This window comes from Scomber scombrus, chromosome 21 (assembly GCF_963691925.1).
Source record: "Scomber scombrus chromosome 21, fScoSco1.1, whole genome shotgun sequence".
Lineage (NCBI taxonomy): Eukaryota > Metazoa > Chordata > Actinopteri > Scombriformes > Scombridae > Scomber > Scomber scombrus.
Genome location: NC_084990.1, coordinates 11267362 through 11290976, shown reverse-complemented (window position 1 = coordinate 11290976; position 23615 = coordinate 11267362). Strand labels below are relative to the sequence as shown.

Genomic DNA, 23615 nt, shown 5'->3' with positions numbered 1-23615 from the left:
AGGTTGCCTATGTTGTCTTTGTGGTTATTATGTAGTGCCTCTTTGGTCTTAAGAGGAATGTATCCATGAACATTATACATTCAGATTCTTCCATACAGAATAGGGGCAAGGGTGCTGAATTATTAGTATTAGTATTGAGTATGAAATTGGTCTTAATCTTTCTCTGGCCTTTGCAGTCACCAGATCTAAACCTTGTTGAACAACTAAAGTATTGTAGATTCTCAAAGGCTTGAAATTGATCTCCACCATATCATCAAAATACCACATGTATGAATATCTTTTGAACAAATTATGCTCAATCTCAATGGTAGACTTCCAGAGACTCAGAGAAACTATGTTGATGCATAGTTTAGTTGTTAGCTTTTGTATTGCCCAAGTGGAAACAAACACTACAATAGTTTAGCAGCTAAGCTAGCCAACGAGTGCTGTGGTAAATGGAAATATGCTCTTTATTTCAAAGGATAAAGTTCAACTTAACACCAAGGTGGTTATTTTGACCGTTTTTGAATCTTGCAATGTCATAACTTTGTTGAAATAAAACCCCTTTACCTGTAGTACCCTGACTTCTCCTGAATATGTGTATATTTTAGCATTGAATTAAAATGATAAAGCACAAAGGAGGTATTTTTACCTTTTTACCTAGAATGCCCATACTGTAGGTGGTCAGATTGACCACTATGCACTATAGAGTCATATTTGGCATAGGTGTCATATTTCATAATTGTTACATTTCCCGTGATTGAATATGATCTACTGGCAACGATTTTTTATGGGGGGGTTACTTGCTATATTCATCCCTCTTGTTCATACTGACCATTAGTATGTACTGTAGGTAATAGGGGAACTATTAACAAATCAAATTTATATTAAACTAATATAAGGCTGCAGTCGTCAAAATGTGTCAAATTAAGTGTAATTGCATTTGAACTCCAACTCCAAAACACACCAACTAAACACTTCCAGCCAACAACTGTTTTTTTTTTACATGGCTGTGTGTAGGGAAAGTTCATCAAATGGAAATGTAATGTGACCACAGGTGCACAGGTCCGCCACAGGACCACCACTACAATCATGTTGTTGTCCTCTACTTGCCTGGAGTGCAACTGCCCAGATATTAAGTTAACCAAGAAATTTAAACACCCATATTGACTGCAGTAGTATTGGAAGTTTGTGGTGGTTTTATCTGGAATTTCCTTTAATTTGTCACCCATGTGGAGTTTTTTTACAAGACTTGTTCTGCCTCCATAGTCTAGCGTTCATTACCACATTACCACATCTGTCATCTAGTGTAAACGTCAAAGTAATTATTTTGCAAAGTCAAAACCAAAATATCCTCCTTACTTGTTTTAAATGTTTTAAATGATGCTTGTTTGCGTATGACATGATCACCAACTGCTAATTGCTTGGAGGATGTATCATTAAAAACTAGAGAAAAACCACATCACCACACAGAAATAAACTCTAGCCTGTACTATTCCAAGCTATTCCACAGGTTACAAAAAAAGAAGGAAAAAAAGCCTTGCCTTCTCCTTTTTAAAAGGTCAGGATCAGGGTGTAGAACCACAAGACTTTTAGAGACCCCCTGCATGGGCGGCTTTAATTACAGCTAAGGAAGTTGCACAGCTTAACGTGAACCACCCTGCTTGGCTGTTACATCCCTTGACTGTGAATAAAAGCTGAAGTTTAATATCTTTTAATGTGCTTGTGTGTGAGAGAGTTGCACGCTAGCAGTGTGTGGCAAAGGCACCATGCAGCATATGGGCAGGCGCTCTGCACTGCCTGTTAAGCAGAGGGGACATCAAAAGGTTGGTTTTATACCCCCCCCGCACACCCCATTGCCACCCCTCACTATAAATCCCACCCCAAAAGGAGCCATTTATGGGACAATAAGAGCCAATTTATGGGCCCCTAGAAAATGAAGGCAGTTCAGAGGTGTAGGATGAAAGATGACAAGGGTTTTCTTGGGGCTAGCAGGCGTTAGCTAGTAGCTCTGTGTTTCTTCAAAACTTTCCCCTCTATAGCTTATAAGTTGTACCCCCAACCCAACAAGACTGCTTAAGGAAGTCTTACCCTCAGTACTTCTTTACTAGATATGATCAAGCTGTCTTTAGTAACAGGTTATGTACCATAGTCCATTAACAAGTAACCAATTAAAGCTCTGATTCGGTTGTTTTAGCCAACTATAGACCTATATCAAACCTTTCCTTTCTCTCCAAGATCCTTGAGAAAGCAAATGACCAAATCTCACATCATATTACAGAGACTGGATCATTTGGTTGGCATTATAGGAACTGCATTGAGCTGGTTTAAGTCATATTTATCAGATCAATTCCATTTGTACACATTAACAATGAATCCTCTCTTCATGCAGCATGGTGATCCACAAGGTTCTGTGCTTGAACCATTACTGTTCACTTTATATAACTTCGTTTAAGTAATATTATTCAGAGAACACTCCATAAATTACCATTGTTGTGCAGATGACATGCTGCATGAATAAAGCCAGATGAAATCAATCTAACTCCAAGCATGCCTTTCAGGACATAAAGATCTGGAAGACCTGCACTTTTCTGCAAGAAAAGTCAAATATAACTGATTTATTGTGCCTAGCCCACCTCAGACATACTTTATCTAATGACATAACTACTCTAAATGGCATTATCCTGGCCTCCAGCACCACCGCAAGGACTCTGGAAGTTATCTTTGATCAGTTTTTTAACTGAAGTATTTTAACTCCCACATAAAACATTTCAAATTTCAAGGACTGCCTTTTTTACCTACAGAACATTGCCAAAAATCTGATTCAGAAAAATGAGTCCACACATGTGTTACTTCTAGGCTGGATTATTGCAATTCCGTATTATCAGCCTGCCCCCACAAATGCATGCAGCTGCATGTGTACTGACAAAAACTACAAAAAGACATTATTTTTCTCTCATTTTAGCTCCTCTGCATTGGCTCCTTGTAAAGTCCAGAAAATAATTTAAAATCCTTCTCCTCACCAACCTTAAAGGCATGTGTGACATCATATCTTAAAGAGCTCATAGAACCCTATTATTCCACAAGATCAATGCACTAACAGAATGCAGGCTTACTTGTGGTTCCCAGAGTCTCCAAAAGTAGAATGGGAGGCAGAGCCTTCAGCTATCAGGCTCCTCTCCTGTGGAGCCATCTTTGTGTTTAGGTCCTGGAGGCAGACACCCTCTCTACGTTTAAGAGTAGGCTTAAAACTTTACTTTTTGATAAACCCTATTGTCAGGGCCAGCCAGACTTGCCTTGGACCAGCTCCTAGTTAGTCTGCTGTAGACCTAAACTGTCGGGGGACTTTCCATGATGCACTCAGCTCCTCTCTTATCTTATCCCTTTCCATCTGTACCATCTATCAGTGCATGTTACTAACTTGGCATCTTCCCCGTGCTTTGTCTCACGGGGGACCAACCAGCTTTATGTTTACCACTGCTACTATTATTACTTCACGTCACTTCACTGCTACAGCTATTGTTATTATGCATATTTCTAATGTTGTTGTTGTTGTTGTTGTTGTTGTTGTTGTTGCTGCTGTTGCTGTGCTTCTCTTCAGTTCAGCACAAAATGAAACATGAAGAATTCCGTTTTGTCCAAGATTGCTTTGCAAAATGAGAGAATTTCAACAAATGGAAATTGCAGCATCATTTTTTTTTTCTTTAAAAAAATATGATGACCAAAAGCATCATGTTTTTTCTAGGACTTTTCTTTAGATACATTTTATCTTGTCACAACTGTTGTTGGTCTGCTCTGATGTCCTCCTCTGTCCCCCAGGGGTCACAAAATGCTTTCAGTTGAATACATACATAGAGACAATAGAATTAACATATACACACTCAGAGGCACAAGAGATGTGGACCGGATCATGTCTGCCTCCGAGTTACCCAGGTGTGACGAGATCCCTGGAATACTGACATGAGACGTTTGGGGAAAATCATGGAAAGTCCTGTGCCATGCCTCAACCATTGAAGCATATAGCTACAACAGCTCTTTGTCCTGTAGTGTGTGTGTGTGTGTGTGTTGCTGATGGACCCTTAGCTATTTTATCTATCTTTAAAGAACAACGTTTTTTATTTCAATGACTGAACCAACTTCCACAGTCTACACACGCCAAAGCAGTGCATCTCTTTGAGGTTGCCCAACAATGAGTCAGCTACCTACAATATGTCTGGAAACAACTTCTAAACGGATCACTGTTTGCTCCTCTCCCCCTCTCGCACTCTCTCGTTCTTTTTTTACTCTTTTATTCATTCAGTTTAATAGTCTGTAATAGTTACCAAGTATCATTAAGGCCAACCTCTGTGGCTTCTAACAGCGCTGTAGGCAAGCCAAGTGTTTGTTGTCTGCATTTTATTGGCTTCCAGGGAGGAGGGTTGTTGTTGTTCAGTGTAATCTTGGCACGCCAATAACAGGTTTCAATAAAAGCAGCTGCTTTCTTATGGTAGTTAAGCCTCTCTCTTCCCTCCCCGCTTTTGCAAGTGTGTTGGGTAGAATAGATAAAGAGCTACCTGTAGAGAAGACTTGAAGTGTCTCCATTTGTCCTAACACATCAACAGTGCATTTCTTTCTCTTCCCCTCTATCTCTCTGTTTTCCAGCATGCAGACTTTATTGTTGATGTTGTTTCTCTGTTTTAAATTCTGTTTAAACAGGATGCTCAGATTTTAACTGGTATGCTGTGACTTAATACAATGCTGGCTGGTTTAGCTTGACCACACTGCCCCCTTTAGGTTACTACCTGCTGTTGCAAATCAAACAAGCTTGAGAGAGGCAGAGGTTTCTGTAGACAAGGGGAAAGATGGGCCATAAAATTAACACATTTCAAATGCATATGTCATATATAGAAATGTATGCTGAGTTTAATGACTAATTCAATTGTAAACTGGTGGTAATCCAAAGAACTAAACAAGCAGGTTCCTTATAATATTCCTTACTTGTAGCCAGTTAGTCACAATTTTCTCACCTATCTGTAGCACTTAATGCACTTAATGAACTCTTAAATTGGTAACTTAATCATATCTGGATCATGTCACTGTTGATTATCACATGGCAATATAGCATGGATAAAGATCAATTAAAAAATGGTACACAAGAGTAATGAGAAAAGAGGGCAGAAGTAGACCACTTAACATGACAGAAAGAAAGAGTATGTTGGACACCACAATTACACTAGGAAACATTTGACCCAGTATAAACAGTGTTTGATTGATAGTACACAGTCATATAAATACAAATACAAATCTTAGTGGTTACAACACTTTCCAGAAACTATCAGAAGGAAACATGGAAAAATGATGTGTGCAATATCCCTCTTATGATGTAACTTGAAGTTGATCTTGAGCCCTCTTGCAATATGCAATGCAATCAGTCTTTCGACTGAAAGTAAACTTATTCCTAATGTTTGCTTTGTCTTCCCCATCTAATAAATTAGTAATGTATGTGGCATGATAGGAAAATCTGAAAATTACCAGCTATCTCAATTCTCTATAAAGTTCCTCTAAATAAATCTCCATCTGTCATTAAAAAAGACTGACATGGCATGGGTTGAAAGTTTGAATTTAAGTTAGACTCTCCTGTGTTGCTTGCTGTGTTGTTCTTCTATAAGAGTTGAGTTTGAGTTTGCCACCACATTCCACTGTTAAAAAGGTAAAGGAGAAAGAGTCCCTATGTGGCTAAAAGAGTTCCTGTCTCTCATGTAAAATTAAAAAGCAGTCAGATAAACATTATTGAACCCTTACTGGAGCATGAACATTCCATGGTGTCTGGCTGACCCTGACACAGGTTCATGTTTCTTCTCTGGGTTTCTCTACGGGTCTTTATTTTTTCCTCCCCCATCAATCATTCCTTGTTTTCTAACCGTCTAATTGTTATTTCAGGGTGCAGAGGGGGCATGCAGCAGGCACATGAAAGTGCAGAGTCAAATAGATTGTCAAGCACTTACAGTATACGACTGCCCTTGTGACAGTATTTTTGGCAATGATAGCTGCATGGGGATGATAATGTAGGTTGATTGGTCGGTCAGTACACAGTTGGTTGGTTCAGACTAGAGTGAAGTATCTCAACAACTAACTGGCATGACATTATGCACAGGCATTCATTGTCCACAGAAGAGGACTCCTACTGACTGGTGATCCACTAACTTTTCCTCCAGAGCCATCATGAGGTTTACATTTGTGGTTATGAGTTAAACCTACTATATCATCATGTAATTTGTAATAACCTTTGGCATAACTTTTCCTTCATAACTTCTTCTTGAACATCTTCATTCGTTAAAAAATGTGTTTCTTCAATACTTTGGTTTATGACAAAATACCTGCACAACTAATTACATTGCCATGAGCCTAAGCTGTAGTTTGTGTTTAGGGCTAATTCTTTGCATGAGAAAATGTTTGCATGCTAACATGCTAAACTAAAATAGTGTCCAAGTTGTCCAAGTACAGCCTCATGGAGCAGCTAGCATGACTGTACACATTTTCATTTAATTGCGATTATAAACCGCTCAATTTTAAACACAGCATACACACATTTTCACGAATTTCGAGCAGAGAAATCCTCTCTGTAAAAAACACAGTCAAGGTCTAACTACATTAAACATAGTTTGTGGTATTTGAATTAAAATGAGAAGAATAATGAATCATGGCAGTTAAACTACTCATCTTGAGCCTTGAAGTTTCTCTATAGGCATAAAACTGATTTTCATTTTCATTTACCGTACAACATTGATGATTAAAATTAGATTATCCAGATCTCAAAGAATATTAAACTGCATATCACATCAAATGGGTTTCAAAAAACAACATTTTTGCATAGAACTAGTCAGCATGAGGTCAGCAGGCATTCATATGGAACACTAAAACCTTTGTCCACATTTATACTTTATATAGAAACATATATACCCTGAGCTGTTTTTGAAGCCTTAGTTTGAACCCTCTGCTATCCGCCCCCTGGGAAGTGAGTGACAGCTTTTATATGCCATAACACATGTAAATGATATGTATTAACATGACTCATCCAGAAATGTGACATCACTTTTCTAAAACTTTGTTTCAGAGACGTCCCTCTGAGTCAAAAGCAACTTTTATTTTCATTTATTCCAAACAGCCTCTTGACATAAACACAAGTTCATTTCCATCATCGTTCAGCTAATTAAGCAAAAGCCACATTTGACAGGGCCAAATGAATTCACCAGAATCTACCAAAGTCATCACAAATGTTGCTTTCATGGACCGTTTCACAGCCATTCACCAGTCAATCACATCGACAACCAATCCTGTCGTCACAGCCCTGAATACTCTGATCCCTGAGTGACAATATGTTCTGGTTACATGGAGTGTATCAGGGTGGAAAAGGTCTCCTTTTCTGCCAATTAACATTCATGAGTGCGTCATTTCCAAGAAAACCCTCACATCGATCCAGTTCAAAATAGCAGCTTGTTGCCATTGTTGGAGCCATCTTTGCTAACAGCTGCACCATGTAAGTCCAGCACCCCATCACTTAACACTGATTATGGGCTGTAGTTTAGTCCTTAGTTGTTATCATTTGTTTCTTTCACAAGCTGTTTTGCAGGCAGGGATGACGGGATAAGCCTGTGTGACCTTTCAAGGCTTCTGAAATGGAAATGTCCAAGCCTAGGGCCTCTATAACTCTCTCATTATAAGTGTGTCGTGCCAAATCACTGGACATACTGTACGTAAAGTTTCCATGTTTGTTCATATCAACCTGTGGTGCAAAATACCCTAGGGTGGGGGGCTCTACAGATCTGTAGGTCATGAGGCAGTCAAAGCATAAAATTTGGCGCAAATGCAAGAACTCTGGGCAAAATGAGTCATCTGTTATGATCAAAATCATTTTAAGGTGTAATTTCTTGTAAAATAACTCAAGAAAACATAATTAATCCTGCCTTCAGTGACTTTTTCCCAGTCTAAATGACGCAAAATATGTGTTTGAAAGACAAACAATGTGGTCCTGCCTTTATAGGCGGGGGGTATGGATTTAAACAGAGCTGAGGGGGTTTCGTAAGTCCAAGAACGGTTGGGAACCAATGGTTTATATGACAGTATAATCATGGTCTTATAGCTGTGACCTCCCAAAGGCATCCAGAGGTTATCCATGATTCACTCAGATAATGAGCCTCATCACTTAGGCTGTCAGCCTCTCTCCTCCGAGGCCCAGGCTAATATTTGCAGCCAGCAATGCGTTGAGGGGTTACATGGGTAGTAATCCCATGCAACGCTGACCAGTGTGATACATTAATGTAAGTGAAACATATTGGGGTGCACTGCACTGTGTGGGATTTGGAGTAAGTGAAAAGAAGTTTAAGACTGAGAATAACATGGCTTAAGAGTCATTGGTATCTCTTCCCGAAGCTGAAATATATTTATTCAAATGCACCTAAACACCTAGTCTCCCTTAAGTGAGTTTTTGCCTTCATTTAGAAACAATTTGCTCAAGGGATCAAGGAAAAGCTAAAATAACAACAGGGATTTAGTTAGACACCATGACACACCAGGCCTTGAATTTATCATCTGTCAATATTCAAGTACGTGATATAACAATCATTCATTTTTCTTCCTGAGTAATGACTGTCATTAGATAAAAACACAACAAAATCTTGGCCAACCAATTGAGTCAGACAAATCAGGCAATAGACATTTCATAGAACAACTTTAACCATTTGGCACAGCCTCTCTCTGCAATAACTTCTGATCTGTTTGTAATAAATTCATAACCCTAAAATTGTTATTAAAACCTAAATGCCAATGTTGCTGGCTGAGATATTTTTTTCAGATTACTGGGGTACTGAAAATGATTTATGTGTGCATCATAATCTCTGTATGAGACCACAAATCTTTCAGTAGCATCGGCAGGACAGCTTGCTTTCTTTGGTCGAGATCACTTCACCTCTACAGTAAGCATTGCAAATGGCTCTTTGGTCCTGTCTTCATCATATTAGCTTTTTCCTCTTTTCTCCCTGCTTTTCTCCATTACTCTTTCCTGAGTCTTTTTACTGTGCTGTTAGAGGATGTCAGGATACAGTGCCACCTGTCCAGGTAGGTGAGCTCTGCAGGGACACAGTCTGCGGTGAGAAGGGTCAGAACCAGCGCAACTGAACAGAAGTGGCTCCTGCTGAAGGCCACAGCGCCGACCCCAAGGGCTGTAGGAAGGAAACAGGTGGTTGATTTCCTGCACCATGCTGGAACAACCTAGCCCGAGCCTACAAAATGGGAGAGAGTGAGGAGTGTATTTACAGTATGGTGCATCAGTCATCTGTACAGTGTGTTCCTGCAGTTTCTATCTCCTTATGTCTTACCTATTGAACACAGCAGGGCTGTTGAGGTGGTGAAACAGAGCGGGCTCACACACGAGGGAGGAGCGTCGACACACACTCACACACGACTGACCCAAGGGACCCAGGTGCGCCCTTAGAGCACTTTCTGGTGGCCACGTAGGGACAGACTTACTGCAGAAATTCTAGAAGGATTTAAGATTTCAGAGTAAGAGAACTGTATGGGCGTTTGAACTAAGCCTACAGCAAAGGAATAAAAACTTTAGAAACAATATTTAGTTTATCACATCTCACAAAAACTATTTCACGGCTAAAACAGCGTTACCTGGTGAGTGATATAACCATGGACCCGCTCCAGCATTCCTTCACATGTGAACTCTCTGGGAGTGAAAGGCTTCACCTACGAAAACATACACAAAGTGCAACTGCAACTATTTAGGGATTACAAGGTGTGTGTCTACATATATGTTTAAATACATCAATACATAAAGTTTAAATAGTAACTCTGTTCATACTTTGGGACCTACCTCTGTGCGTAGAATAGCTTTGACTGCTTCCCGTACATCTGTCCTGTTGGTCATGTCCACAGTCCACACATGGGGTTTACTGATGAATTCCTCAGCATATGGATGCTGGGACGAAATCTGTGATCCAAAGTTTTTTTTTTTTGTTTACTGTATTTAGAACTAAAAATGGATGTGCACTATTTTTTCAACTTGAGGGGTTACCTACCTGTCTTGTGGTGGGCTTGCCTTTGTAGAAGTCATTATTGTCTGAGGAGTGTGGTGGGTCAAATCGTGGCTGGAGGAAGATGCAGCCCAGAGCTATTGCCTCAATGGGAGCTGGACCCTCATAGGGGAAACCAAGACCTACAAACACCTGAGAGGGGGGCAGAGGAGGCATTATTTTCTACCCATCATTAATTATAAACAAGGCAGGATAAGAATATAATGATAGTGATCCACATGGAGCCAAAATTTCCAATCTTCTTCTTCTCTGGTTTCGTAGCTTTTTTCTGAGATCAGGTCTTATCTGACCTTGGCTCTGCGGAGAAGCTGTAGGAAGTGTTCCTGAGTCAGCAGGCCATGGTTTCTGATGAAGCTGGGCAAATTAGAGGCATGTCCTGCAGGCTGGTAGACTGTGGCATGGGTTTCCAGTTCTTCACTGATGACCTTCACATACTCAGATTTACCCTGGTACATACACACAGAAACAAAGACACATAGAGGAGACAGCCCATAAAGAAAAAAGAAAGGTAAGATAAAGAACAATAAATGGGCAATGGTTAACAGCAAGACCATGACAAGACCAATCTATTTAACAAACTTGTGAAATGATAGTGAAGCAAATGGTCTTCACTTTATAATCAAGACGATGCCATGATCATTACCTGCCACATGTAGTCCTGTTTACCATAGACAACTGCAATCTTGTCTTTCCCGTAAGTGTCTGACTCCAGCTCTTCCTCCATCACCTCCGCCCTTGCTGCCTCCTCACTTACAAAGCCCAGGAAGGAGTTATCAGGAGTATGAGCTAGAAACAGCAGAACACAGAGCAGTTACATTAACCACGCTTTTTTAAAAGCATAATTATGGATGACAGTGATTTAGTCTAAGTTAAACCAGCGTACAATATTCAAATCCCCCACCATGAAATTTCCATTTTTACAAGGAAACTGAAATGAAAATATGAAGCAGTGAGTAGCCTATTTAAATTTTATTTTTTTTTAAATTTATTTATTTTTTTAAACTTAAGCTTTATTCAGAGTTTGGGATTAAATTAAAGTGTCTTCATGTGTGTTCAAAGTGTGTTCACCTCTGTATGCTGCTTTTTACAGTAAGTAGTCTGAAAACACCACTTATTTCAACAAAACATGCTTGAAGACAAGGCAAGAAAAACACTGAGAGCAGAAGATCAAAAAAATGACTTTTGTACAGACAGGCATTGCTGACAACACAGGACCAGACTGAAGGTGAGTAATAGTAAAGATTAAAATTCTGTGAGAGAGTAAAAACATGTGGTGCGGTATAAATCAGCTGTTAAAAGAAATAAAACTCCACATATATGAGAGGTTCACTTCCAGCTGTTTGGATAGGCAGCTGCCACCCTGCTGCCCTCTGACACATTGATGAAGGTGCGAGGGATAAGTATTTACCTAAGAGATGCAGGAATGTGCCAGCAAAGGTATGTGTGTGTGAAAGCATCGATTTGAATTCTACAACATTTGTTTACGTATGTGTGTCTTTCTCGCCTGTCTTTGAAAGACTATGTCTCCCTGAATTTCTTCCTGGCCCCTTTACAGCTCCATTTGTCCCCATTTGTCTCAAACACCTGTGTCGGTTCACTGCCAAACACACTCATCAGATTAGCAGATACGCAACAACACACAGATATGATCAACACCATGCAGCGTGTGGGGGTTTGAAGAAAAGCTGTGAAGGAATGAATTTTCTTTTTTTTCTTTCTCACTGTTCTCACTGCTTGTTTGCAGTTCTGCTTTGTTTCTTTGCCTTTTTAGCACAATCTTCAGTCATCTATCTTCCTCTCCCTCTTTGTAAAACAGAAGCACCTGTCCGCACTTTTCTCAATCTCCTTTTTAAAATGTATTTCTTCTTCCTGTGTCTTCTTTCTTGTTGCTGTTTTACTTTCTTTCCCACTTTCTGTCCATTCCCCACCATCAGCTATCGCTCTCTCTCCTCCTCAGCAGGACAAATAAACATGTTCCAGGCTGAGGGATGAAGAGTGGCTCTCGGCCCAGTGCGTCCAGCTTGTCTCCATCTCCCAGCAGGGTGGGAAAGATGACAGGGAGAGGTGTTGGGATGAAATTTCTGTCTGGGCACCAAGTTTATTTAACCTCAGCTATTAATCCTCTCACTGTGAGGATGCTTAGAGCAGCGTATGTGAAGGATCAGTGATGCGACTGCAAGATATAAGCAAGATGTAGAAATGTATGCACAAACATACACAAATACATACACACACACACACACACACACACACACACAGACTTACGGAACATGGTCATGTACTGCAGAGGCTGGAGACCCCAACTGCCCCACAATGTTTTATATCCATGTCTGCGTGCGTAACTCCCCAAATTAAAGGCTGGTTCAGTGCCAAATGAGTCCAGGATTCTAAAGCGACACCTAGAATGATTTAAAAAAATGTTTATATCAAAACTCATCTTAAATTAAAATAGATTGTTAACTAGAAATTTGTCAATTTACTAGAATGGGAGAAGTTATGTTATATGGAAAAAAATAAATGTGTATTTAGAAATATGTGCACGAACTGGTAATGTGGAAAAGCCAGCCCCATGGCTCCTTTAAGGTGAGCAAGCCCATGGTAGTCAGTATAGACGATGTCAAAGGTCAGGGGCCTCTGAATTGGACAGCTGCCTCGGCCTGGAGCAGCACCTATCAAGCTGGAACAAACACATGACTCGAGCAATAACTAAGTATCTTTCAGCATTGTTACTTTGCCTTTATTGTGCCTTTATTACAAAGTGATCACAGACCAGTTGGGTTGATACACCTGAATCTACTCACTTGAAATTATCATGTTAACTATTAAAATACTCAAATACAAAAAATCACTTTCCAAACACACAAATACATTTTTAAGCCAATAAAATAAGCTAGTGGTATTCAACAGTGGTGCCAACCTGTGGAGTTGGTGCTGCGAGGCGCTTAGGGTCAGATTTTGGCCCAGGATGGTTAGACATGCACTGAGGTCAGCCCACTGGACCAGTTCCCCCAGAGGACCCCCTTTATCCACCATGGCTTCAAAACGCTGGCCCACACTCCCAGCCAGGGCACCAGGATAAAGCAGCACCTAGTCAGGAGGTTTTAAAAAGTCCGAAAAATCAACACAGCAGGTATATACAGCAGCGAGTTGCCATTTCTGTACTGTCTTTGCTTTCTTAAATTAGCAAGATAGCAAGTTCTAAAAAGTACAATATAATAAACTTTATTCATTGAGGTTGTGAGAAATACATCTGGAAAGACTCTGAACATTCTAATACTAAAATGTACACAGTTGTTGTGCTTTTTAAAACTGAAAATACATTTTAGTGAATATTTTAGCCATTTATTTTAAAATCCAGAAAAATAGACTGAATGACACTTGGCAGAGATGACCTGCTGGTTATACCCTCATTTGGGATGAAACTGTCTTGTTGCTGCTCTGCCTCATCTTCAGACCAGCCTGTATCCACTGTTCGGACATCCTTTCCACTCTGGAATGGATGAATCTTATTGCAGGACTGCTATTGTTGCTGATGACCTCATACAGTGGGCTCAGGGTTGCACGTATCTCAGCCTGTGTAAAAAATAGTATGAAACACAGTGAGATAGTATGAAAGCCTGGAAGAAATAGTGTAGAATTGAATTTTGCTAGAGGTGTGATTGTGTATTAATTGTTGTGAAAAAGTAGCTTATTTTCCACAAGATGGTTAATTTAATTATACTAATTATACAACACAAAGATATGGAAATGTTGTAAAGATACCTTCTCAGTATAGATCTGAGGTTTATGGTGCCATGGCGGTACAGAGTGGTTCCTTCCAAGAGGAGGGGGACAGAAGTCTTCTATTTGGCTGAGGTAAGTTAATATGGAACAGGTGGTGCCATCCACTCCATAAAAGGCATAGCAAGGGTCTGACTGCCAGTGGGCTCGCAGAAACTGTAAGAGAAAGATGCATGTTAAATATAATGGTAAGCCAAAACAAGAGTGCACACTTGTACAGTATTGTATAGTAATTCATCATACAGATTAGGCTGCCTAGTTTAGAATATTAACTATGGTTCCCAGGTCCAAAACTGGAAAGAGTTTATAGTAAATCTATATTCAAATTTTAACTTGATTGTGAATAAACTTTTTTTAATGTGACATTATTTTACATTCATGTACACACAATCAAGATTTTATATCACAGCTCTTTCAAACCAATATTGATTTATCAAAGGAAAGCATTACTGAACATCCATGGTCCTTCAAATTAATGTAATAATACAATTAAAGAAAACGTTTGGAGATTATGCTTATTAACAAGTTAGCTTAGAAGATCAGTATTATACCACTGTCAAGTCTGTACGTTAATTATTTTGCTAGTAGCTCTAGCAATATACCAACTTGCTGTTTTCAAGGGGTTACAGTATGTGCTGGATATCTTTGCTGGGAGCAGTAACATCCTGTAGTATCTCGTGGTTACCTAACAACTCCTTCTGGTCAAAAATGCCATTTGTCATTCTTACCCATTGGTTTCCAGTCTTTATGCTACACTAAGACAACCAGCTTGTTGTGTCCATCTTTCTTAGTGAGAACGGCACTGCACCGATGACATAGGAAGCCTTATATGGACCTTGGTCTGAAGTGGGGTGTTTCAACTTTTCCCTTATAAGTTATATGTTTTAAAGTAATAAATTAATAGTTTAGATAAAAGAAAACAATTGTCCCAAATATTCCATGCACCTCCCAAAGCTGTTGTAAGTATTTACTGTACAGATGTGAGAGTGGCATCATTTTTTTAAATTATATTATAACTTCCAGCGAGCAAGAAAATAAGTGTTGAAATATTCATTTAAGCAGATGAGCTCTACACAACACAACTAGTACTCTACCTCTAGATACTGATGATCTTTTTGTGGTTCAGTGCCTTGCCTAGCAGGGTTGTTATGCACTAGTGGATATTTACTGATATTATTGTAAGTTATTTCCATTCCAAGCTCATGTGCTCAAATATTTAGGCCCATAAATGTTACTTAAAAATGTAAGTTAACTTTATAATACAACCATGAAGTTCAAGAAACCAAATATATTTCCACTTTCTCACCTCCACTTTCTCCACACACACTGGATATGCAGGATCCTTTGGTACCTCACACTTCTCATTGGGCCCTATGGGTAAGATATCAGCCGTCACATAGAGTTTCTTAATGTGGCCATTTTGAATACATGATTATTCTGCAGACCTTTGGTAACAAAAAGCACATTGTGGAGTTAACTCACTGTGGATAATGAAGAACAGTCGATAATAACTTTGATATACAGCCTCTCAACTGAAATGTACATAATGAGCAGCAGCCACCAGCACCATGTACAGTGCTGCCATGCGTGTAAGTGGCATTAGAGTAGAGGCAGTGTGTTCTCAGAGGCCCTTTCCCGTAAGCCCCCCCACCATTTCTAGCCAATGTCAATCAACTGGAATGAACACACGCTTGCACACCTGACCCACCTGCCTCCTAACAAACAGGCCCTTTTACAATGCCAGCCCTTGCCAAAATACACAGTCCTTAACTGTGTAAAACAGCCTAGTAAAAAGGAAAAGAGAGGGGAAAAAAAGATAAGAAAACTTGTAGGCATAGCTGAGGTGTGAAAACCTAAAAACAGTGATACGCTATAAGAGCACAGCTGAACAAAAAAAGTGCTCCCTCTGCAAAAACAAGAGTATGAGTAGACAAGTTGGTGAAAGGACTCCTGGGTAATTCAGTTGTACTTTATGGGTGTGAGGTAATGGGAGAGGAACAGGGTGAGGGGCTAGAAATCTGGTGTCGGGGAAATGTGTGTTTGTGTGCGTGCGGGTGGCATTTGTGTGTGTGTGCATGTCGACAAGTGTGTATCCTCACATATGCACAGTGTGGTGTTTGTGTGGCCCAAGTTTTATGAATTCACTTGTTCAAATAGGGAGGTGAGGGTGCACTCACTCATCCCCACCTCCAATACACATATACACACACACACACACACACACACACACACACACACACACACACACACACACACACACACACACACACACACACACATAAACCCCTTGTGTGACCACCAGGCTGTGTAACCTGACTCTCACCTGACACCTCTCAGGAGGGTCGTTGTGTAGATGTAAACTTTTTTTCTCCCCGCGGCCAGTACATCAGCACTGGCTCTGTGAGACTTGTTAAACTTCTATTCAAGGACTTCATCCCCCATAACCACCTGCACCCACTGCCCTTTAACCCCCCCATTCACACCCACGATTATCACAGCTTGTTAATTTCACTGTGTGGTTAACCTCTACTGAGGCTATGAACCGTGCATTTGGCTCGGAGTATCACGCTACCACTGCAGGCAACCACAGAAAAGCTTGCAATTGGCCAATTATTGAAGCTGGCAACAAGCAGGGAGTGGAGAGTGTATTTATTTGGTGTATCCAGAACATTCAAGCATGTTATAACTGGAACAAACCCTAAAATCTCTGATTTATGTTGGAGGGTGAGTTGATTTAGTAATGTGCACATTAAAATTACAGCTTAACTAAGCAAGATTTTTATTTAATAGCATAACACACCTGTCTGATTTGTAAATCAATCTCATCATGGGAACCTAATCAAACTGATTTGAACTCTGTAGATCCTCCCTGTCTCAAATCAAATTAAAATTCTGGTTTTGGGAATATGCAGTCCCAGATAGTAAAATTGGCCCGGATCTGGCACACACCCGACACTTTCGACACACTTTCATCTGGCCCGCATACCACTTGGAATGATGGCACTTGGGCGGTCCACTCCTGTTTCCCAGATCTGGGCCACAAGCAAGCCATAGCAATGTTGTATGTCTACCAAGAAAAAACAGATAAACCAGAACTGGCCCACATCCAGAATACACATACCTGAGAGCACCGCACCTCTACAGGGCCAGAGGAAGGCCAGCAGTGGCACTGTATGCTACCCACAGGAAAACTACAAATTCAACTTAAAAAATACAAAACTATGTCCTGGACACTCAGTCAAGATAAAAGTGAGCTTACTGACAGATCTTTTGTTTGTCTCATTCTTTAAATATCCCTAATATCACACAGCATTAAGACTGGTAGTTAAGTGTACTGACAATTCTGGGTATTAAAATTGAGATTTTTCTGAACTAATAATCCAGAAACATGCACACCTATCCAAATACAACTATAAAAACTTAAAAATGTTCATTATTACAAGATTGGACACAACAATTACATACTTATTATTATTTACTCTCATATGATGTATCCAGTCCCCCTACACAAATTACCACTATCAAGCCAAAGTCATTAACAATTACCTGTGTGTAGTTTGTGGTTATCATGTGGTGAAGGTGTGTTAGACTGATGGTGATGATGGCTGAGCTGGTCCAGCCTCTGGGACACTCTCTTCAGCTCCCTCTCTACCAAGCGGGCAACACCTTGCTGGTCTTTTCTAAAGCTGGGAAACAAACAGAAGCCGATATGAGACCACTGTACTGCATGCATACCATATAAGCATACAGAGCAACACTAACTGTGTCATACTGCGTCTGTATTTTTTATTATACTGCAATCCAGCAGGTGGTGAATGGGTTCCGCTGAATACCTCTGCAGTAGCAGGCTGAGATCATCTTTGGTCATCTTGGTGGCATCTATCTCTTTGCTCAGCCTCTGCACATGAGTACTCAAAGCATCCAAGCGAAGAGCCAGCCTACGAAAGCCAAGACCATGCTGCCCTATAAGACAAGCATCATACACAACACAGTAGGTCATGCATGTACAGTATCAAATGCTTTCATAATGTTTAAAATTGTTTAATAGTGCCAAATCCTGTATTTTAAAAAAACAATCTTCCTTTATGTGTCAGCTGGGTTATGTAATGCTATTTTCTTAACTTGATGAATGCAAAATGCAAAAAAAAAGCAAATGAATGAGCAATTATGACTATGTGTATTTTCCATATTCATTGTATGGGATAATGGCATCAAATCATTTAGACAGAGATTCATTTTCTAAAAGGGCAATTTTATGACATTTGTGGAACTTTGCAGTAACCTTACGTTGATATGTGGTTACAGAAAGGCTACACACACATACGCACATATTCATGTAGTAAAGATATTCATAAACCCCACATTTATAGGGATTGCAGCCATTGTTGTGCATCACTTAACCCAATGGTTCCCATATTTTTAGACTTTTCAGAGTCCTGAAAGGGATATAGGGGAAATAAAGCAACAATTACAGAGGGTTCTGAAAAAATAAAACAACAGAAAATTACCTCCAACATTTACAAGATGGTCTGTCAAAAACATACAGCACATATTCCTAGCAGTATACAAAGTGTGGGTTGCATTTATTTTATTTTATTAGTGTTGGCTAAAAAAACCATGTTAAAATGTGAAACCTCTACCTCTTATGTGTGCTCAGATAAAGTGTAAAGTGTGGCTATCCTGAAGTAGTGGTGTTCACAGTTAAGCCCTCTGTTAGCCAGCAAGCTACAGCTGCCAGACACATAATGATTGTAAAAACAGTGAGCGTGAGTTTTAAGATGCCTGCTAAAAGGAGCTATTTGAGATGGCAGATCAAGGATGCCTTGACAGAAACTTTGTGACTTGAGGAGATGCTGGTGGAGCTGGGGTTGATTTGAGGTCAGAATAAGGATCTCCTTGGGGATTAAGTTTAAACCTGCAATACACAGAAAAAATCCCACAGACAGGTGATGTCACCTCATCTCTGTTTGCTCAGCTGTCAGTATATCAATACTTGTATGCCCTGAGGTCCTCTGGGCTCATAAGCAATGAAAGATGAATGGGGGAAAAAAAGAGGTGGAATCCTGTAACAGCTTTATGCCAGTTGTATGAGATGACTGTGTGACTAAACCGTTCCAAAGCTTGTAAAGGAGTGTGTGTGTGTGTGTGTGTGTGTGTGTGTGTGTGTGTGTGTGTGTGTGTGTGTGTGTGTGTGTGTGTGTGTGTGTGTGTGTGTGTGTGTGTGTGTGTGTGTGTGTGCGCGCGCGCGTGAGTGCGTGAGTGTGTGCATGAGTGTGTGCAGCTTATTAAAGTATGTGTGTAATGGGTGTGGGTCGGCAGCATGTGCGTGTCACGTCATGCTGTTTTTGCACATTTCTAGATGATAACAGTCACATGAAAATTGTGAGTGTTCATAAAATATGGAGCACATAGCTCCTTATTATGTATTTTCATAACACAATAATATGTTGTCATGAGAAAAATCTGCCGGTGGAATGATGATACACTGTTTTCTGTCGTTGCTATTTGTTCTGTTGAAGCATTTTCTTAAAACTTTTCAATGTTAAGGGAAATGGCTGGAACCTAAGATTAAATGTAACAAAATGACTGCCAGGACAGATCACTTTTCACTGAGCCTGAATGAAAACGGAGCCTTTGGTGACAAATTTGAGATGGATTAACTGTGTGCGCTGACCAACAGCTTCCCCCATGTGGTATATTTTTCCAACACAGCCATTGTTGGGTGGCTATTTGTACACAACTTGTGGTGGGTCCCTCAAAGTACAGAGCAACTGTGGGTATGTGGCAGTGATGCACCAATGGACTACAATGTCTGCTACAAACTGTTTTTCTAGGCTTTGAGGAATAATGGATGGGGATGTTTGGATTTTTAAAAAATCATCTTCTTTCATTACATTGCGAAACTGATTGATTGGTCACCACGTTGTCCAAATCTTTCACAAACATATATTTTTTTCATTCTATCTTTAGTTAAACCTATGTATCTGATTGTAACTTAACTAAATGTGGAATTGAATATTATGCATAAGTTGGTTCAGAGGTGAACCGAGTTCCTTTGAATTAAGAGAATTCCTAAAAAGTCTCACGTACAGTATGATGAATCAGCTTCTGTATCGGATTAGTGGAAACACCAAGGGGGGCCTGTTGAGTTTCTTTCCAAAAATGTTCACGATCAGCTTCCACATAAAAGACAGCAGATTTTAAAGAAAGAAAAAAAGGATCTGGAGGAGACTGTTGACAACATTTGTCTCTTCCTTGTATACCAGGAAGAAAGCTTTTGCCCAAACAATCTTGTCTGCGGCCTCCTTAAATACCCTCTTTGGGGAAACAGTGTAGCCAGACAATTGAACTGAACAGGGGTATATCTTGGCCGCAAACCCACAACTGTCAGAAACATGGGAAGACCCACCGCGAATTGTGTACAAAGTTTCATCTAACACTGGGAAGACCAGGTCTTTTACGGTGGAAACTGTATGCAATTCTGCAAAATATAGATTTATAGCTGCCACATATCCTCAATCAAAACTTAGTGTGGAGACATTACATCTAAGTGAGATTAATTGGTTCCCTAATTTCATTTATTTGGGATATTTTCCTTTGATTCACTTATAATCAATGTTACCCAACAGTGTATGTTTTTTGATATTTAAAAAGGGTAAATGCATCCTCTAAAGTAAACTGTGTTTGTGTGTGAGTTACCCTGTTCTTCAGGTGACCTCCCATCAGGTTCTTCTCTGGTCATCTCCACCGGCACCCATAGGCTCTGTAGCAGCAGGGTGAATACAGACAGGCACAGACAGAGCACCAGGCAACCACTAGAGGACACAATAGACAGAGAAATGCCTCTTCTTCAAATACTGGAGCATGTGAGTTACAACACAACCCTGTCAGATGGAAGCTAGTACCCAGTGACTAAATGTGCTCATTTAAATTAATTTCAAAATGTATATGGCTGCTCGTCATTAAAAACTTTCAATGAGCACAGAGAAAATATCCACTTTTAGCAGATGAATGTGAAAATAGCCCTCCAGTGTCAAAGTCTGCACATACATCATTCTGCACAGTGAAGCTCAAACATCCAACTGTAGGAACACGATAAAAAACATATTTTTTTAGAGGAGGGGGACATTAGTTTTAGCTACTTATTTAAATCATTTAGCTTTTACTTTTAGCTGTCTGTTCAAACTGTTTATCCATTACTTTTACCTAACTGATTAGACTTTCTGCTTTCTTGCATTCAATTCCAGGTGTTACAGCTGACTCAATATGTGGGTTATAATTTTTAATCAAAGCATAATTTAGATTTTTCAGATCAGTTGAACTAGAATCTTTCCCCATACCCCCTAGCTACTGCAGAAAAATCCTTGGGGAACTTTTCTGCAGGGATCACTGAAAATGGAAGATCACGCCTTTCACCCTTGTGCATCTAATTTCTTAATAAGCACTAATAAGCATAATCACTTAATAAAAAATAAAAAAATAAAATCTCCTTTGAACTTCACAGATGTGATTTTTACAAGCAGACCTGATGTCATTAAAATCATACAGCCTGACCCTGCCTTTCACCAAGTACGCTGAGAGAATATATAGAACTAAATTGTTCCATTACTTCAAGTGAGGACCCTGGTGTGTCAAAAAGAATATTTGAAGCGTGATGTGCCAGTATAGCATATGTCTGCTCTCTGGGCTCCCAGCGTCAGTTTAACTGGGGCAGAGAGAACAATCATTTCTCTCTCTCTCTTTCATCAGGCCAGTAAATCAACCAACCCTTATCCAAAAAAACATGACCAAGCTCAAGTACATGAAAAAACAGCTTCAGGGCTCTCAAAGTGCGTGTAAAGCTCCAGATTCAGATTTAGACTGATTATTTTCATTCACATCTATTAGTCCATATTTCATCATAGTTGTCAGAGCACTCATCACTTCATCACATGTCTTTGGTTGAAGGTATATGGAAAAGCTTTAACAGCACAGGAGAAACCATGTTAAAACAGATGACTGTTATCTACCATATCACATACTGTACACTTGCTCAGGAGATTCTGTTAAACATTACATTGAAGAATGTAATATGCATTATGATATGGTTTGTCAGCAAACCCAGTAGTCACTGGGAAGGTTCCTTTCTGACCTATTAGCTGTCAAAATGTGCATACTCCAAAGATAGCCAGCCACTGATGTAATGATGCTGAGCCTTACCTGCGTGGCCGCAGTGTAACACGCATGGCCCCCTGTTTACAGATGTTGGATCTCACTGCCAGAACAAGAACATTGCAAATATGTAAGTACAACATGCTTAGTAATAAGTATACAGTCATATTTTGGGCAGGAAAAAATATTATTGCAATATATTTACTCAATTACCTTTTTCACTCGTATATTTGGGTTTGACCAAAGATTCATTATAGTTTCCCTTTAAATTGTAAATGGTAGGTCACACTTTCCACTTAAGCTGCACCAATAAAGTGTGTAGGCATTAATATATTTCAAAGTAATGCTATTGCCAGCATGACCAGCCATGAAATGCTCTTCAGCCTGTGGTCTTTCTGTGTTTGTGCAGAACATGTTCATTAGATATAATAATGAACCCATACATAAAAAAACTGCTGTCACCAAGCTGTTGTTGTGTGTCAGTGTGAGACTGATACAGAGATGTCAACAGTTCAGCGTATAACAAGCCAGCACTCACACACTCACACACATACACACACATCCTCACCTCCTTGGGTCCACTGGCAACCATCGGGCCTGTTTTGAAAACACAGAAACTAACTAAAAGAAAAGCCCCAAAGTTGGGGCTGGAAAGTATCTTGCCTCCTTTTTTGTCTCTTTTCGCTCTTTTTCCCTCCTTCTCTGGCCGTGCCTTTTCTCTGTCTAAGGGCCTATGGGTAGGCATCCTGTGGTTGTCAAGGTAACCTGACTCCCCTTTAAAGAAAACAATATGCAGAGTGCTGCTTAGGCCTTTCACAGATACAATGGAGCCCACGCTATTGGGTGACACAGTTTCTTTCAGTCTCACTGGCCAGACTTAAGCCTTGGTTGTGAATTGATACCAGGGAGCTCATTTAAATAGCTCAAATGGTGCAAACTTTTGGATCTGAATGGCACAATACAGACAAAAGACAGTACAAATTTAATGACAGCAACAATAAGAAGAAGAAGAATCGATTCAATAAAATACCCAGTGGAAACTGCATACTTAACAGAAAAGGTTGTTATTCTGACTTACTGTGTTGTAACACAGATGTCAAATAATTCAACTGGACATCACATGAACAAAGGAATAAATACACTGATTTCTTGGAGGTTTTGTTTTGGTTTTAAATGCAATAATTGGAAATTATAAGGGAGAAATAAATCAAGGTATCTCTGTTTAATTAGCAAATATGTTTCACTGAGCATCAACAGTTTTTATTACATATATTACACTGTTATATTACTTGAAAGAACAAGGCTGCACAAAGATATGGATGGGTTTGACATGTCATCATAAGAATGGGTTTACTTGGTGGAAACAAGACTTCACATACAGAGCATGATGACAGGGTCCAGTCTGGTTTACCACAAATCAGATCAGAATCCACTACATACCTCAAGAGGGCGCCATAGTGCCATGGTGTTCCTGTAGTTCAGAAACTGAACTCTCCCAGTTCTTTGTCTGTGTGAACAGGAAAACCGGTTCCAAATAAAGCAATGGCCCCGAAACCAGCACTGGAACTGCTTTGGTGTGAAAGGGGTATAAGAGAGAAAGATATAGCTGAACCTCAAATGATTTTTCAG

General features: G+C 39.8%; 1 protein-coding gene across 1 annotated transcript; it reads right to left on the bottom strand.

Annotated features, from left to right (window-relative positions):
- Positions 1–9037: 9037 nt before the first annotated feature.
- On the bottom strand, positions 9038–22060 carry LOC134003620 (alpha-1,6-mannosylglycoprotein 6-beta-N-acetylglucosaminyltransferase B-like). Its single transcript, XM_062442872.1, has 17 exons — positions 22035–22060; positions 20535–20650; positions 17669–17798; positions 17382–17521; positions 15142–15206; positions 13818–13991; positions 13461–13628; positions 12973–13142; positions 12601–12732; positions 12321–12454; positions 10699–10841; positions 10346–10501; positions 10041–10187; positions 9836–9952; positions 9634–9708; positions 9333–9493; positions 9038–9236 (listed from the first exon to the last, which is right to left on the bottom strand). Exons 1-17 carry the CDS (start codon positions 22058–22060, stop codon positions 9038–9040), a joined length of 2253 nt encoding a protein of 750 aa, XP_062298856.1.
- Positions 22061–23615: the final 1555 nt, after the last annotated feature.

What these genes read in the sequence shown, in the direction of transcription:
- LOC134003620 (XM_062442872.1), bottom strand. Translation starts at nt 22,060, where the DNA reads ATGCGTGTTACACTGCGGCCACGCAG. An exon ending in TCGCAGCACCAACTCCACAG is followed by an intron (nt 12,733 to 12,972) that starts GTTGGCACCACT and finishes TGTTTGTTCCAG; the next exon opens with CTTGATAGGTGCTGCTCCAG. An exon ending in AACAGGACTACATGTGGCAG is followed by an intron (nt 10,502 to 10,698) that starts GTAATGATCATG and finishes TGTATGTACCAG; the next exon opens with GGTAAATCTGAGTATGTGAA.